We start from the raw sequence: 18,177 nt of genomic DNA on the forward strand, positions 1-18,177 counted from the left end.
CTATACTGCCTCTTTCTGAAACTTCTCTATGTCTACTGCATCCTTTTAAAGATGGCATGACAAGAACACAAAATTCAACTTTCTATTTGACACCCAGTGACTGCTAAGGATCAGATTGACTTTTGCAGAGACCAATTGACAATGATTCCAGAACTGGAACCTCGTGTGGGAGTGAAGCTCAGTGAGCTGTAGCTCCTAATGCATGCCAAGGCTTCCTCGGGTCCCTTTTGAAAGAATGAGCAGTATATGACACCCCACATTCCAGTGCAAGTTAAGCCAAGGCTTGTGAATAGTCACATGCCACAGTTACGAGTTCAGCAAATCCCTGTTTGAGGTCTATTCATATTTGGTCTCTGCTATTTCGTATTATTAATTTTTCTGGTTTGCTCTGCACCCATTTCTTTTGACACTTCAGTTTGAGATGCTTCTTCAGATGCCTATCCCCTTCTATCATGGAAAACAATCTGTAATGTGACACAACCACCACTGCAGAAAACATGCTAGTTTCCAAAATACTTGAAAAATTTTTACTAGTAGCTTATATTTTGAAGGGAACTTCACTTTTTAAGGGAGGCTGGGGACTTTGAAGAACCCTCTTACAGTCTTTCTGAACCTTCAGTGGGAGTAAAAATGGTTTATGTTAACTGTTTGTCAGCTATTTTCTTGTCATACAGATTTATGAAAACCAAAATCTTCTGATAGTAGATTCATGACTGAAACCAACGGCAGATCCTGCAACTTAATTATTTGCAATGAGACAATTTCCCTAGCACTTCAACACAATAATTTCTTATTTTGAAAGCTACTGCATAAGGGTCCAAATGGTTCATTACACAAGCAGCAGGGAGTCCCTCCTTGAGAGAATGAAGGACACAAAACTGGAAACCTAGCTGCATTTTGCCTCTAGTCCTTGATTTAAAATGCTGATAATTAACTTAATGTAATCAGAATTTTAGAAAATTGTTCTTTTTAAAAACATGTGAACAAAAAAATTACCTTTTTTCTTCCCTCTGCTCTGTTGCATCAGAATGCATTGTACCTGTCTTCATCTGCTATAAAATATACACATATATGTACACACATATGTTATGATCAGTGAACAGGTCTTAATTTGTTTGAGAATTAAAAAGATTTCAGGATGGAAAAGTTTTCAACATAATAAAATGTGAGAGAGCTTATATTTTTTTAAACAAGAAAAACAACTGACAAATGGCTGCTCAGCCTGGAAAAGAGAAGGCTGCGTGGAGACCTCATAGCAGCCTTCCAGTGTCTGAAGGGGGCCTACAGGGATGCTGGGGAGGGACTCTTCATTAGGGACTGTAGTGATAGGACAAGGGGTAACAGGTTCAAACTTAAACAGGGAAAGATCTGATTAGACATAAGGAAGAAGTTCTTTACTGTAAGGGTGGTGAGGCACTGGAATGGGTTGCCCAAGGAAGTTGTGAATGCTCCATCCCTGGCAGTGTTCAAGGCCAGGTTGGACAGAGCCTTGGGTGACATGGTTTAGTGTGAGGTGTCCATGCCCATGGCAGGGGGGTTGGAACTTGATGATCTTAAGGTCCTTTCCAACCCTAACTAGTCTATGATTCTATGATTCTATACATTCAGCAGGTAGCATGCTCAGAGCTCATGGCAGCTGACTGTGAACTACACCTGTATCTGCTCATGTGAAGAGTTTGAAATCTCCAGTCTTTGTAGAATCTGGGGGGGACAGAAGGGGACTACAATCAATTTTCTACTACTTACAAAGAACATCCATTCATCAGTCACCCCCTAAAGGAAAAAATAGGCCTGGTTTCTAAGATTTCTCATTAACAGATAATCACATTTTTTTCCAAAACATTATTGACTATATTATGATTGTGTTCATTTTTCTTTTTAAAGGAGATAATTTATTAAATAATAATTAAGATTCTCATGAGAAAATAAACTAATAAATTTCAGTAATGGTACTATATGACTTTTTTAAAAAATTAAGCCATGTATAATAGATTCTATTAATTCAAATTAATTTTCATGTTCTGGTGACCCTTAGCAAATTCAGATTAGAAAGCCCAACAGCACAGTAATAATGGATGAAGTTGATTTATTATGTTTTCCTATTTACACAATTTCATCATCCTCTGTATTGTTCATTAATTTTTACCTAAGATAAAATTCTTACAGATCCTTGTAATTTTTCTTTCACATAATTTGCAAGTTCCCTGCTGCAGACATTGCTCTGAATTTGCCTGATTTAACCATTATTCCAGCACTACAAGGAACATAGATTCTTCAATAACATTTAAGGTATTTTTTTATCAGGTAGAAAAGCATCAGTTGAGGAAAGGCTGCTATGCTAAACACCTGCTTCTATTGGTCAGTTTTGAACAAATTTTACACACACACCACCCCCCACCCCCCCGAAAATCAAAAAAACAAAGTTCCTAGAAGCTCCATGAAAATTGTAGCAATTTAAAGCAAAAAGACTTACTAACACCTGCAGAGACAGAAAGGCAGGATGATTTTCTGTTTTGCACATGTATAGTCATTGCCCAGTCAGCCTGTATCTACAGGACTTTCCCTCTCATCCCAATTTGAAATGCCAGAAAGTAGGGAATAACACCAGTGGTGCTGAGGGCACCGTGGAATTAGAGTCATTTTGCTTGAGGTATCACAGACATAAGGACCTGGGTTTGTTGCAGAAAACTAGTATTTGCAAGAAACCAGCCATCACCACTTCTACTGCTTGTGAAAATACTTCTAGCACATTCTAAATAAGGTTTGAGCATTAAGTTCTGCTAAATTAATAAAGTCCCTCAACTGAGTTCCTCAGTTCTCACCACACTCAGCTACATTCACAATTTTTCTCTCTTTTTTTTTTTTAATTCTAAGAAGTAAAAGAAGTATATTAAGACACACATTACTGGATTATAGGGATCACTACTACTTTCAATTTCTGGGCTTAATTGTTGTTCAGATTTCTATTATCAAAATCCATTCTCATCTCCAGCAAGCACAATTGAAAATGTAAGCTTAATAGTTTCATCCACAGATTGTAGAAATGAAAAGGAAAACCTTTGAAGCAGGGCAAAAATAATTAGTAAAAAAAAAAAAAGAAAAATGAACCTTGATTAAAATCCTATTTGCCAAGTGTTCTTAAATAATTTTCCCTATAAACATAGTGAAATAAAGTATAACCTGATATGTACATGATCAGCTTAGTTCATGTTTCCTTCAAGTGTCCGTTTTTCCACCCTACAATATCCAGATATTGTTGTTCTTATCAAAAGTCCATTCCCACTTTGATGGCAGAATTTCTGTTGGCTTCAATGTGCTTAAGGTCAGACATCATTGTACAGTGATGTGGTAAAATATCTTAGGCTGTATTTAAACAAACTGCACTCCATGGAAGTGCTGAATGATGAGGAGTATTACATCTCAGCCTAAACTTGCAACTCAAGCTAAATAAAATCACTAAAATACTGTGCTGGCAAGTTTGTGCAAATATTTGAACAATAATTTCAATTTTGAGGGAGAATGTGTATAAATATTTATTCTATGTTATTCACCTGTTCTTTAACAATATGAGGCAGATAGTAACATGGCAGAAAAATGAGATATGGGAGAAGAATGCAAGTGATACTTGCTGACATAAGAGGAGATGAAACTGGGAGACTTTCCAGCAGTAGCAATATGTACTCACAGCAGCATCTTATAGATTAAAAGGGGAGAAAAGGCACATAAAAAGTCAACAGCATCAACCAAGAAGAGAGCATATGAAAGTCTGGAATGTGTGTACAATTCTGTTCTCACGTATGTTACACAATCTCATGGATGTTACACACCTCTAAGCATGTATGTGTGTATAAATGCAGTATGAAGGGCATGATTCCTGCATTTTAATCCCAAATACATGATTTTCAACAATTAGCATGACTTCATAAACAGCCACAGAAAATTTAAAGAATATGATGACCAAACCAAGAAACAACACTCTTGCTAATGTAATTGCAGAACATTGGAAATCAAGTTAATCCAGAATACAGTTGTCTGAATTTTCATTTGCTTTAGCTACATTTTGAAGGCAGAAAGGGATTTTTCTCTTTTGAGGTGATTTTAAAGAAAGTAGAGTGATCAGACTAGCTTTCAAGAACAAAAGGAAATTGGGTTTCTGTAATTAAAAATTTATTTCTATAACGGATCATTGATTACAATGATAATAAAACACTTTCCATTAATCATCGCAGGATATAGAATCATCTTGGAAGACTGTAAAAATTAAAGTTAACAATAAATCAGTACAGTTTCATGAAAACCATAGAGAATGAAGGCAGGGAAGAGCAATTTAGCAACTATTTTTCTGCATTCCTAGAAGGGGCTTTCTGGCTGCTGCTCTTGATGGCACCCTCCATTCATAGTATGCTCAGTAAGACTAGGTAAAATCACAATCTACATGTGATTCTTAAAACACAAGCCTGGGGTTTATTTGGGACGAGGAAGCCGGAACACACATGGAGTTTTGGGGAGATTCTTTGGGTTTGTTTTTGCAAAGAAGCCTATAACCAGTTAAAGAAAAAATAAAAAATACTAAAAAAAAAAACAGAAAAACAAAACCTACAAAACACAAACTGCACACATTATGAAAAGGTGAAACAGCCGTTGCATCTAAAGTTAATGAAAACATTTTCCTCAAACTTCAGTCTGAAATTCAATTACTATGTCAATGAAAATAAGTTGCCAAGGTTTTTTTTTTCATGTTAGTAATTCTATATAAGTAATTTACTGGCAGGGACAAACTGATTTCCCCTTTACCTTTGTCTGTAACACAGTTTAAGATATCAACTTCTGAGATCAAAGTTAACATAAACAGTGTGACAGTTAAACTGTAGTACGGTTTGCTGAACAACTTCAGAGTGTAAGATCTCTTCTGTTTGGTGTTCTCCTTAAAGTCATTAGCATGATTTACTATGAAGCAGGAAATTAGGTACTGGAGATTTCAATATTGGGCAGAAAATTTAATTCCATTGTTGCTATAGAACTGCTTTATCTTCAGCAAACTTGTAACCATAGTAACTAGATTAGAAACTATTCCACAAATACTTAAAAATTCTTTTGATCTTATTAACAACATAAAACACTAAAAAATAACGGTAAATTATTATTATTTGCTAGTTTTCCAAGGCATCTGATGCTCAGGAGATTCTTCTTAAAGATCCTAAGTAAACAGGAGTATTTTAACAAGGCTTTCAATTAAAATTCTGTTTGGTTAAAGAGAAGAAATTTATTCTGTTGGAATTGTTTGTGTGACTACTAATATTTTAAACAAAAAAAAAGAAAAAAAAAAAGGAAGCGCGAAGAGAAACCTTTCAGAAAAAGAGATAAATTTGAAGTGCTGTTTTCACTTAACGGTTTGTTAGGACATCAAATACATGCCCTTTAATGAAAATTAATATGCCGTAGTTTAATAATTCATGTTCTTGCATTGAAAGCCTTTTAATTTAATGGAGTGCTGTTCATTTCATCATATTCATTGCTGAGGTAGGTTGGTATTTTTCCATGAAGGTCAGAAGTGTGCCATTCCTTCCTGCAAGCCATGAATCTGATCAGATGCTAAACTCTGACATCTCCAGTGGTCCATTCAGGTCTGACTCAGCAGGGTATTACACATTTTCAAGAACACTGGAATAGAGGGAAACCTCCAGGTGTCTGTTCTTTCAGGATCAGAAACAACTGTGTTATGCAACTGTGATCATATATTTATCAAACTTTGTATTCCCTCCTCAGTACTTCTGCTGGAAATTAATTCCTCTTCTCTGGGGACTAGAATTTTTTCTCTAATCTTAAGCCAAAATTTATATCCATTAGTTATTACTCCAGTGTATTCCTTTCACTTAAATCATTAGACTCACTCTGGAATTACAGAAAACACTGTACTAGGCTGAATAAATTGAGCTCATATATATTTCTGCCCAATTTTACTGTACTAATACCGTAACTTGATTTTTCTCTAATCACAGTCTCTTTCTTGCTGGGTTAGAAAGAGATTTATTTATTAATACTGTCTTATTACATCTGATGTAGTAACAATTTGAAAACAAACAAATTAATATTAAAAAAAAAAAAATTCAGACCTCAGGCTCGCTTCTAGTTCCAAAGTAAGAAACACTCACATGCTTCTGCATCATTTTTAGTAACTTGCATGAAGACTCAGGCCAAGAGTTGGGATTCAGAAGTTTATCAACTGAGAAGCTGGTTAAGCAGACACATAGATCTCTCTCTTAGTGTTGGAAAGGCTTTTAAGTATAGCTCCTCTGGTCTGCACATCATTCTGTTCTCTGTTACTGCACACCATTATCTTCCAGACTTGAATACCCATCCTAGCTATAAGCTAAGTCGTTTTCCTCCTCCACTTCTTGTTTTCCCCATTCCCTCATTTTCTGCTTAATTTTCCACTAGGACAAATGCACTTGTTAATTCAGCTTATATTTCACTGTTTGCTCTGTTGTCATTTACATGTCCTCTAGTATGTACAATCCTTCTTTCTAGGTTTTCTTCACACATTGGTGGATCATGATCATCTCTTAATACTTCTATCAGGTTTTTTTCAAACATTTTCCTGAAGTTTGGCATTTTTTCCAGCTGCATCTTCAGTCCTTAACAGTTGTTTTCTGCGAAGCATATAATTCATCGTATATAAATAGCCTCAATCAGATAGCCACTCAAAAATAATAAGCTTCCAGCAGTTTTTCCATCCAGTTATCTTCAGTTATCCTCTCCTCAGGTTTTTTAATATTGCTACATTAACAGAAGCTGTCTTCTCTTTGCCTCAAATTCTTAAATGCTTGAAGGAGGAAAAAACACCCTACCTCCTCACAGATCTTCAAGATTTCTATCTTGTTTGCTATCCTGCACCGCTTTTACTCTTGAGCTTCTGTTCGGTCAGTTCTGCCACCTAATTGCCATTTGGAAGCCAGCTGTCCAAGAGCCCAGAGCAGGGGCAGAGAATATACACACACTCTGTGATGAAAAACATCTGAACAAACACCCCCTCCTTCCAAAAGGACAAAAGAGCCAAGTAACAAAGAAAAAAGTCTCTTCTGGCTTGCACTGAGCATAAAAAGTCCCGACAATTTTTATTAGGCCACTCACGGCTTCCAGATCTTCTGTGTCAACAATTAAAATATTCTTTCTTATAAAGGACAACTCCTTTAAATTAAATAATAAAATGTTGGGTTCATCATATGTCCATCAATAAAATCCAAGCAAATCCTTTTAGTCTATATTAAAACATTCTCACTTTGTAGATTTCCTTCTCTCCTGATGACTGGAAGAAGAGCTGGAACTTGTTGGCCCTCTCTGCAGTTACCTTCTTGCACTTTTAGCTCTGCATTAGTGTAAGGATTAAACTTCAAAAAGTACCATCATGCAGTTTATCACCACAGTTAAACTCTGTCTGGAGACTGTCATCAAAAAGATACATAGAACCACCACTCTCAAGTTAGCCTTAGGAGACATTTCTGTAGCATAATGGCAAATAACCTGCCACCATAATTACAAGATAAACCTGCATCCCACTGCTTTGTATTTCATTTTACTTAATGTGGACAAACCAGAAAAGTAACATAGAGACTAAAAATTGAGTATCACATACCTGTGCTGTATCAGCAAGAGGTAAGCAAAACACAATGATAGCCAACAGCTGTAGCCTAGGCCATCTGGTCAAAGGCTCATATTACCAACATTTTATTAAAATATTTTAATCTTGCTGTTTTCCCTCAGGAATGAAAGAAAAAATGCAAAAGTTTAAGTTCTGCTAAAAGGTGAGATTTCTCTCCCTACAAGCACAGCATGTCTATGATTGATAGTTATTTAATTAAGAGATTCCCTAATGAAGGGTGTGGAAGTGGCAGGACAATAATCTAATTCCTAAACGGGTATGCCAGAAAGCCAGTGACAAAGAGCAACCTCTACACATGTATTTCCTTGTTAAGCTAAATACTAATTTGAATTTTTGTAGTCAATTAAAGCAAAACAATTTTTTCATTTGTCCCATGCAATAAGTCCTTCCTGGTTTATATTACCAAACCTTCACGAAGAAAGTCCTCCACAATCCCCATATGTTTTTGTTTACGTTATTGTTTTCTAATTGTGAAAGTGCATTAATTGTTCTCCCCTGCTGCCTTATTTTTGCATGTGCCCTGCTCCCACATAAGTGCTAACAAGCAGTTCAACTGTAGTGGCTGCTGCAATCACTTCCAAACAACCTTATGCATTTCCAGGCAATGTAGCATGGGTTGGAAAGCTAAAGGCAGTCAGGACAGATGAATAAACTACACTGGTAATTTACTGAAGAAAGGGAAAAATAGCACACTCACGGTGCAACTGGAAACTTAACTTTTATGTTAAACCAGACCACATGTTTAGTTACTGATTGTTAATGCTCAAACACTGAAACATGAACTGAAAAGTTCAGAAATAGCTTTTAAAAGTTTAGGACACATTAAAAAAGTACTTCAGAAAGATAGAAAAACTTATAGAAATTTATCAGATAGGCATAAATTTTTGACAGGTAAAGGGGAGAAAATGAAATTTTTATATTTTATTCTTTCCTTTTACTGATAGGAAACCAAACTTTCATTATTATTAAAAAAACTGCTTAGGTGCCAGCTGGCTAAGTTACACATTGTAGAGTAAAATTCTGCCCTCAAGCTGTGCATTTAGCTCTAGTGATCATATAGGTGGGAATCAGGAAAAGACTCCACAGCTGCATAGGCCGTCATGTCATTAATACACCTACTGAAGTCAGAGCAATGCATAAAGGTCTCTGCTCCAAAGCTGCCAACATGAAAAATATATTAATGTGCTTATAACTTCTGGTGCCTAAATAGCCATTCACACAACTGGTATTTTAGGTTTAGATATCTGGTATATAAAGCTGTTTATCTGAAGTTCTGGAAAAGTGGCAGATAGAACTGTCATTTGGTTTCCTGCAAACACAAGAAAAAAGCTTTCCTCTTCTATGTCAGACATTTGCAAACAATAAAAAATAAAACTAAAAAATTTTCAAAGACTTATTTTGCCTTTGGACACTAGAAATTATCTAAGGAATCAAATAAAGACGTTTTTACACATAATACCTTATGAATTCCTTCTAGGTCTTGTTTCTAGAATAGAAACAAGATAATCCACACTATGCAGTAAGATATTCTTCATAACATTCCTGGTCTAGACTTCAGCCCAGTCTAACACACAGATACACAGGTAGGTAGCAACCCCTACTGAAGAAAGCAGCTGAATGAAAACATATATCTCTGATTACTGCTTTTTACCACAATATATTCTTTTAATGTTTGCATGAACACAAAGCCATTTTCATCTGTCTACGCAATAGAAACAGAAAAACAGTCCTCTCTGTTCATTTTCACGTTTCTGATTGTTTTATGGGATATTACTGCCAACATGATAGGCATTGCAAATTTTTAAGACAAATAGATCAATTAATTGATATCAAAATTAAGTCCAGTTCCTTGTTGACTTACCTTGCCAATATATCTGGGGAACGGTCCTCTTTGATTTTCAGGAACTAATACCGGAGATGACAAAATAGCCCGTTTTTGTCTTAGAAATCCAAGGTTGTTTTCTACCTTAAGAATGTCCTAAAAAACAAAATGACCAATTACAAAAACTTCCAAAATAATATTCAGTTGTTATTTCAATTCCCTGCATTTTTAAGCAAAATTAACATGAACTATCAGATTTCAAGGTTTGTATTATATGTTTTCCAGCAACTAGTGATAACGTATCAAACTATTTATTTAAATTGGTTAGGTTACTGCACTTATTATAGTAACAGTCAACACATCATGCTCATTTTGTGTTCCTGTAGACTACTTTTAAACCTAAGCAAATGTGGCTACTGCCCTAACCTGACAACTGTTTAAATAATAAACCCTAAGCAAGGTGTGGTTTACCTCAAATACGTGTATGACACCTGTAAAAAACCACACTTCAAATGTCTTTCACACCTCAGGTTTCATCTATATTTGATTGCTTCTCAGACCAGGCTTTTAATCCCACAGAATATAGACATGAATTTGCTGAGGCTGTCCCATTAATGAACTCCCAATAAACACCAAAACCTTGTAATGTAAAAAGAAAACTAGACACCAAAACCAAGGTGTTTATGTTAGAATATCAACTACTAAACTTCTACTTTTTTTTTTTTTTTAGTTGGCTGTTTGGGTTTGGTTTTGTTTTGCTCTGTTTTGTTTTGTTTTCGGTATGGTTGGTTGGTTGGTTGTTGTTTTGTTTTTTCCTTAAAGGAAACTTCATGCTATCATATCAGAAATAACAAGAGTAGAAATGGTTTATACACAAGCCTTCCTTTTTCTGCTGCATGTTCTGGATTATTTAGCTCTAACTGAGCTTCAGTCAATTCAGCACTTTATGAGCTGTAGCAAGCTCTTCACATTGGCCTCTGGCCCCTTGAAAACTCTGCACATCGCACCTCTGCCTTCCCTCCCCGTCTGCTCTCTGATCTTCTCAGTGCTCTCTCTGCATGAGCTGCATTTCCTCAGATACCACCCTCTTCGTTTTGCTTCTTCCTACCCATCTCTGCAACAATTTTCTCCAACCACAGTTACTACCAAGGTCAGAAATAGCCTCTCCCTTATTCCCAGAGCAATCCCATTGATCCAGGCACCTTTTTGGAAAATAAAACCAACCAAACAAAAAATTCCACACACAGCAAACACCAGGAACAAATCTGTACTGTGCTGGGAATTATGAAACTGAAAGATTTAAATCGCTACTATTCATTCAGGTTGTTGTGACAGTTTTACAAAAGAAATCATAGGTTAAATTAAAAGCCTAATTCCAATAAGGTAGTTACATGCTACAGGTAACACTTTTCTCTGCTCTCTTAATGCAGAAACTCCAAAAACCTAAGCTTCTCAATCAGTTCTGGAATCCACATTACTGTTTTAACAGCTGCTACTTTATTACAAAAGGAGAGCTGCATCCCTTGGCTGTATTTTTATAAAACTGTAAAGTTGACTGAGCTTTCTTAGTGCCACAATCTGGATATCCATCAGTCAAGAAATCCACAGGCTGCCCCTGCTGCCATCAATATGGGTGCCTCCCACCTAATGAGCCTATCATCACCAAAACACTGCTCTACTAGCTTTAGCATCACTCTTCAAAGTTGACAACAAACAGCAGCAAGGGAAACTCTGGTTTTCAACAGTTAGCTTTAGTCATCATAAAGTCAAACAGCAGTGGGAGCCATGCAGAGAATTCCTTCTCACAATTTTGCCAATTTTCGTAACTTCTTGAGGCTCACCCTGATAACAGAGTTCCCATCTCTCCCAAAGGCTTTGACACTTCTCTCTAAACTTTCAGCCTGCGGGCCACTTGGGTCCCTATTTTTGTCTTTCAATTCCTCTCCCAAAAGAATTTTCCTTAATAAAAATTCATGAAAAAGTTCAAGATAAAAACATTTGAAGTGTCAAATAAAAAGGAAAGAGCTGAATTATTTTCAAAGGCAAATGCACCGAGCAGTAAGCTTTCAAAATCACTTACACTGTAAACACAGCAGACAGTGTGGCTGGCGTGTGTCTATGACATTTCTAAGGAGAGTAAAAGTGACTCCCAATGTGTCTAAAAGGAACTATCAGTTCTTCAGCTTAGCAGCAGCAGTGCTCAACTCATTACAATTTTCACTTGCGCTAACTCCTATTTTCTTGGTTGCCCTTCAGCTCGTGAAAATGGAAAGAGCTCCCAGATACAGGGCTCTTTGGAAATGGGCAAGACATTCAGATTTGCATCTCCCTGTGGTTTGGATTGGAATGGACCTTTAGAGGTCATCTAGTCCGATGCCCCTGAAATGAGTAGGGACATTTTCTACCAAATCAGGTTCCTCAGGCCCCCATCCAACCTGACCTTCAATGTTCCATTTTTCTTTCCTTACTAGTTTGAGGAGTAAAAGGAATTTTCAGATTTTCAATATCTACCTCTCACAATTTTGGTAGTCATAGACCCATAAGCAATTAATTCGTCATTTTCTTATGACAGGTTACCCTCACACTTTCTCTGAAGGTCCACAAATGGGAGTAAAAACCAAACTATATTCCATGGTCAACTCTGCATTAATTGTCATTAATACGAAGAAGTAAAGCTCTAAAAAAAGCAGGGTGGTACAACTTATGGCCTTCAAATCCTTATTTCTGAGAACGACTTTGGAACAAATAAAATAGTATTATTTGTTTGGTTTTGTTTCTAAAACAATAAGTCTGTTTCGTGGAGCAGAAAGTTTCTGCAGACTGGGAACAGAACTGTAAGCACTTCTCTGAGTATGTTTCACACTGTTTATTCTTCAAATCTTACTGCTGTTTTTTAAATAATGATATCTTCATTATGATTTCTCACTTTCTCCTCATCCCCTGGTGTCTAACAACAACATGACTGATTAAATGAGCAGCCAAAAGCATCACTGTGGAACGCAGGTAAAGAGAAAGAAAGACAAGGTCAAGAGTACTTCACCAACACATTTAATAATTCACTGCTATTGTGGTTACCATGATGATTTTCCCATTTCTAAAGAACAGGGAAAAAGAACGTTTTACTTAGTTGCAAGCACCTGCAAATGACAGCTTAATCCTCAACCAGTACATAAGACAGAAGCCAAGGAATCTGTATTTCTGTGTGCTTAGCACCTGATTAAACAGTTAAAACATTGGAAAGATTCTCATTTATGGTAGATATATTGCATATATAATAATTCTTACTGAATTCACATATTTAATTTCTTGAAGAAGCAACTCACAAAGGATATTAAATTACCCCAGACAGAGTTGGTAGTTTTGCTTCAAATTTCCCTAGAATACCAGGCTAGCATTATAACAGGACTTTTCTTTTGCCCCTTGACAAAAGTGAAACCCACAAAGGAGTTTTCAGTTATCTTTACTGGAATCTGCTGATCAAATGCTATAGAACCTACCATGTCTTTGTAGCAGCCACAATTCCAGACAAGTATTTATGTGCCAGGAGTCTGGAGATCTTAGAATGGCACGTCTCAGATGGATGGGATTGACCCAACACCCAGGCAGCCTGTGGCTGTGATTACCATCGGCTTTTCTCATGCCTGCTGCTTTGTATAAGAGGAACCTCATGTCCAGAATCATCAACCACATGCAAAATGTAAAATGTAAAATATATCTATTTCGCATGGTTTAAACCCAGTCAGACAGCTCATTCACTCACTCCCCCCCCCCCCCCCTTGCCCTCCCCTTACTCCCAGAGGGACAGAGAGGAGAATCGAAAAGAATGCAACTCCCACGGGTTAAGAACAGTTTAGTAACTAAGGTATAACACAAATCACTGCTGCTGCCACCAATAATAATAATGATAAGGGAAATATCAAGAGAAGAAAAAACAACACCTCAGCACCAGCCAAACGATGACTCACCCCACCCCACCCTACCGAGCACCGACCGATACCTCCTCCAAGCCCACAGTCTCCCAGCCCTTCCGGGTAACTCTCAGTTACATCCCTGGCATGACATGCTGTGGTATGGAATACCCCTTTGGCTAGTTTGGGTCAGGTGTCCTGTCTCTGCTTCCTCCTGGCCTCCCCTCCTCCCTGGCAGACCATGAGACTCAGAAAGTCCTCCGTCAGAGTAAACATTACTTAGCAACAACTAAAAACATCGGTGTTATCAGCATTGTTCCCAGGCTGAAAGTCGGAAACATAGCACTGCACCAGCTACTAAGGAGAAAAAATGACTTCTACTGCTGAACTCAGGACACTATTATAATGAATATATGCCTTCTTCAGAAAAGTGCACCAAAAATAAGAATTCTAGATCTCTGATTATTTATTTTTTTCTTTTTAAGACAAAAGAGTTGTAGAGAAATCCTATCATTTCTTTATCTTTGCTATTTTGCTTCAATATCACATCTGTGATCATCATCTTTCAGCTGCTACTTTCGTGGTCAGTGGGTTAGGTGATCAGAATCCAACTATCATTTCACTGACCACCATTTTGTAAACAGCATTTACACCCTATCTTTGACTTCGTTAAATTCCCTTTCTAGATGTGGAATCAGTACAGCAACAGTTCAGCACCCAATACGCTGATTCACTGTCAATAAACCTTGACTCCCTATTCACATTAAGCAAGCAACAAACAGCCTCTTCATTTTTCCCAGCATTTAAGTTAGGCTGCTATTGAAAGATGCCAATTTGCCCAAACTATGCTGATATGTGAGTTGCAATTTCCCCAGATTCCTTGAGAACTCGCCACCCTGTTTTCTTTTTTCTTTATTTTTTACCAGGGGTTCTTGAGAGCATTACAGTACTTGATTATCTGAATGAATGGACTAGTCACTACCCAGTAGCAGACACCATTACTCTTAGCAAAGAAAATTTCATTAGAACTTGTCATGGGAATAAGGTGGCTGAATACTGGTATTGATTTGTCACAATAAGGGCTTGAAACCTCGCTGGAGTGGCAATCTATAATCTACTCTGGTGGCCAGAGAAATGGTTGAGTTTCATGCCATTTGGTTGTTTTCATATACTAAGCTTGCTGGCATAAACTGGAGTCAGATCCAAAACCAAAAGATAAACAAAATTAATTGGATACTTGTTGCAAGCAATATTCCTCTGAAATAGCGCATGGGATGTGATATTCAGCAGTATATCGGTCTTCCTACAACATAACATCACTACATAAAACTGAAAAACTAAAACAGCATGTAGATCAATTTAAGAAAAAATAATTTTCATATAATTCTCAGCTGAAATTTCACAATTGTGCTGCAACAGTTGCTTTATCTACATTGTTTCTATCGCCAGAATATTGTTATCATCAGAAGTACTAATAGTGAGATTTTTCTAAAATGTGTCAAAAGAGGAAAACACTTTCTCACATTGTTTATGATATGAAAATCTAAGAAATGTGCTGGAACTTTACTTGTAAGTTAGAGAAAAACTGTTTAAACAAATAATTAACTCAGTGAATTAAGAATTATAAAGGTCAATGGCATACACACAAACATCTGCTCAAAAGTAGGCTGTCCTCAATGCTGTAAATGTCACCCTAAAGTATACTTTAGAAAAACAAATCCAGCTAAAATCTAGCATGCTAAGGGGAATCAGGTATTTCAGAGAACATAAGCTTCCAGGCTTGTGAAGCATAGTCAGATATAACATCTGGGTAATGGAAATTGTGGGTGGAACTTGTTTTAATTAGGCTGGATGTTCCTACTATTATAATTGTTATACAAATAAAGAGACACATACGTGCACTGCTTAACCAATACACCCATTAACTTAATAGACACAGACTACAGCTTTGCTTCTGTGCAATTCATCTAGCTGTGCTATAGTATATAGGATGGAGGCTGCCTTTATCTTTAGGGAGTCAAGAAAACGTATTAGGAAAAAAATAATTATTCTTTTTTAAATTATTTGATCATGTGTAAATCATTACTATTTTAATGTAAATTTATCATAAAGTACTTTTGTAATGCATATATGACAAAATGTCAGGTATCTTGGAGACAAATCTGAACTTTTGCTTTGAGAAATGATAAATTCCATTATTGCCTTGAACCTCTGCAGCATCTTTTGTGTTGGAAAAGTCCTGTTTCTATTCCAAGTTTCATTTATCTTCACACCTGCCTTATTTTGTGTCAGGGAAAAGTTTTTCTAAGATGATAATGGACTAAATGCCATTAACTTTCCTTCCATACACATTAACCACGGGAGTTACCTGTTCTGAGAATAATACAGAAATGACAGCCAAGCGCCTATTCCCTTTTTAAATTAACATTTCAGACTTTTCTTGTCATCATTTAGTTAGTGTCTTTTTCATTTGAACCGTATGTGAATCATCCCTTCTTTCGGGAAATCTCATATTGGTTCTACACTGCTCATTAAATATAATGATGTATCCCTTATACACAGCCAAATATGCTCTGACTGACTGCATCTGTCAAACAGCATTGTAAATATGGTCTTAAAGACAAGACAATGGTTGACCTTCTGTCTCTGTCTTCACCAGGATACACTAACACACCACTTATCCCCATTAAAAATATCATTCTCCTCATCTCTAGTGTGTTTACACTGGTCACAACGCAAACAAAAACTGCTTTTGCAAACAAAAGGCTGCTTTTACAGCATACCAGAAAAAAAAAAAAAAAAAAAATTCTTAAAGACGCCTCCCCGCCTTCAGCACCTTAGGTAAATGTAGCATAAATAAGGAAAGCACTTGCTGATGCAATTGCCAAAGCAGACAAGACTTAGAAAAGTGTCCTGTAACAAAAAATTGCCTTGAAAACAGTTGGTAATTTTTGGTTTTTTTTCTTTTTCCTTTAAACAAAAGTATATCCCATTGGGTTAGATACCAAACTGCTATTGAAAATAGTACCAGATGCATAGAGGAGTTCTGAAGAAAAATGTTTCACAAATCTGATCCCTTTGAGGCTTAACCAAAGATACATGGAAAATTCATTGCACAGCATGGACACAAAGCCTTAACTTCTTACTCTTAATATTCCTGCTGAGTCCACTGAGTGGATTCCTTTCTTCACTCATATTGGAGGAACTCAAAAAGTGAGGGCTTCCCTTTAGCACCCAGCAAGCTTCACACATGTTGAAAACACCCTGATTTCCAGAGCGGAAATGAGAAAGAACACATACAACACATATTCAATTTTAGGGCATAGTAAATTAATCAAAGATGAAACTTTTTGGGGGGTAGTAACTGTTATAAGGCCACAACATGTATGGATCAGTAGCAGGCAATTGAGAACTCCGAGTGTGGAAAACACAAGCAGCCATGAACAAGATGTTCCATGTTTTACTGCTAGCATATAAGGGCAATGTCTAGTAAAAAAACATTTCATATGTAAAATAAAACTTGTTTGTAGCAGAAATTGCCCTGCTTTGGAAAAAAAAAAGCTTTCTATACCTTGCTGCAGGGCAGTCAGCTATAAGTATACAGAAAACGAACATGTTTTAGATCTGTGTTCAGAATTGCTCAAGTGCTATGGAATCCATTGCATTGTATCAATGCATAAAAGAAATTTCATGATGCCCTGAAGTAATAATAATCGTGTGTACCTTTTACTAGATCTAGTAGCTGCAGTCCTCATCCCATTTCTGAATGGATGCATAAAATACACTTCTTCGTACCCCTTACAAGGCTCCCAGCTGTGATTACAATTAAAACCTTCTCAGTCCTGCTCCTCAGCAAATTTTTAAAGCTCTATTGCCACATATTCCATGTTATCTCTCAGTTTCTTCATCATCTCCATTTCTTCAACAAAACAAACCCTCATCTTATAGAATCACAGAATGGTTTGGTTTGGAAGGGACCTTAAAACTCATCCACTTCCACCCCCTGCCATGGTCAAGGACACCTTCCACTAGACCAGGTTACTCCAAGCCCTGTCCGACCTGGCCTTGAACACTGCAAGAGATGGGACAGCCACAGCTACTCTGGGCACCCTGTGCCAGTGTTTCACTCGCAGTGAAGAACATTTAACATCCTTACTTTTTATCTAAATCTACCCTATTTGAATTTAAAGGCATTCCCCTTGTCCTGTCACTCCACGCCCTTGTACGTTCTAACTCCAAACACTATTTACCCTGCCATTCTTTTCTAAACACTGCACGATTCTTCTGCACCTCCTGCACTTAAAAGTAACCTCACTTTCTCTTGTTCCAGGTCTCAGCGTAATTCTGCAAGACTTATTTGTTTTTTTGAAAAAAATTATTCCTTAACATTTACTTTGAATTTGGTTTTTTTGAACACCTAATTCTACCTAAGAATTCTAAAAGAATTCTACCTAAACTGAAGTCATCTCAAATTTGCATTCTTGTTTCCAGAAATACCTACTTTTTATATATTCTTTCTCTCTCCCACCCCTTTGAGCAAAATCTGTCTTGGCATTACCACTCCAAAGTTTCCCTATTTCACCCATCTTTATCAGATAATCAGTTCCATTCCCTTACCAAAAAGCAAAGCCAGTATCAAGATTTCTCAAATCCTGGTACATTTGGGAACTCTTTTGGTGAAGCTTCTTCACTTATTCAAGACAAGAAAAGTAACAGCAATTCCTCACAATACCATATTTTAGACCTTGATTTTCTTATTGGAAGCTGACATGAGATGCACAAAATAC

General features: G+C 36.8%; 1 protein-coding gene across 5 annotated transcripts in view; it reads right to left on the minus strand.

The window, feature by feature from the left end:
• Positions 1-18,177, minus strand: part of CDH13 (cadherin 13) — a 793,216-nt gene that overhangs the window by 580,832 nt on the left and 194,207 nt on the right. For all 5 annotated transcript variants that reach the window (XR_009747137.1, XR_009747138.1, XM_061475030.1 and 2 more), the window contains exon 4: positions 9,522-9,638. Coding sequence is in view for 3 of the 5 variants with exons in the window: in XM_061475030.1 (XP_061331014.1) it covers positions 9,522-9,638 (117 nt within the window). In the remaining 2 variants the exon portion in view is untranslated. The remainder of the gene's footprint in view (positions 1-9,521; positions 9,639-18,177) is intronic.

The sequence above is a fragment of the Pezoporus flaviventris genome, unplaced genomic scaffold (assembly GCF_033815535.1).
Source record: "Pezoporus flaviventris isolate CSIRO_AGI_PZ_B2104156 unplaced genomic scaffold, CSIRO_AGI_Pfla_v1 ptg000082l, whole genome shotgun sequence".
Lineage (NCBI taxonomy): Eukaryota > Metazoa > Chordata > Aves > Psittaciformes > Psittacidae > Pezoporus > Pezoporus flaviventris.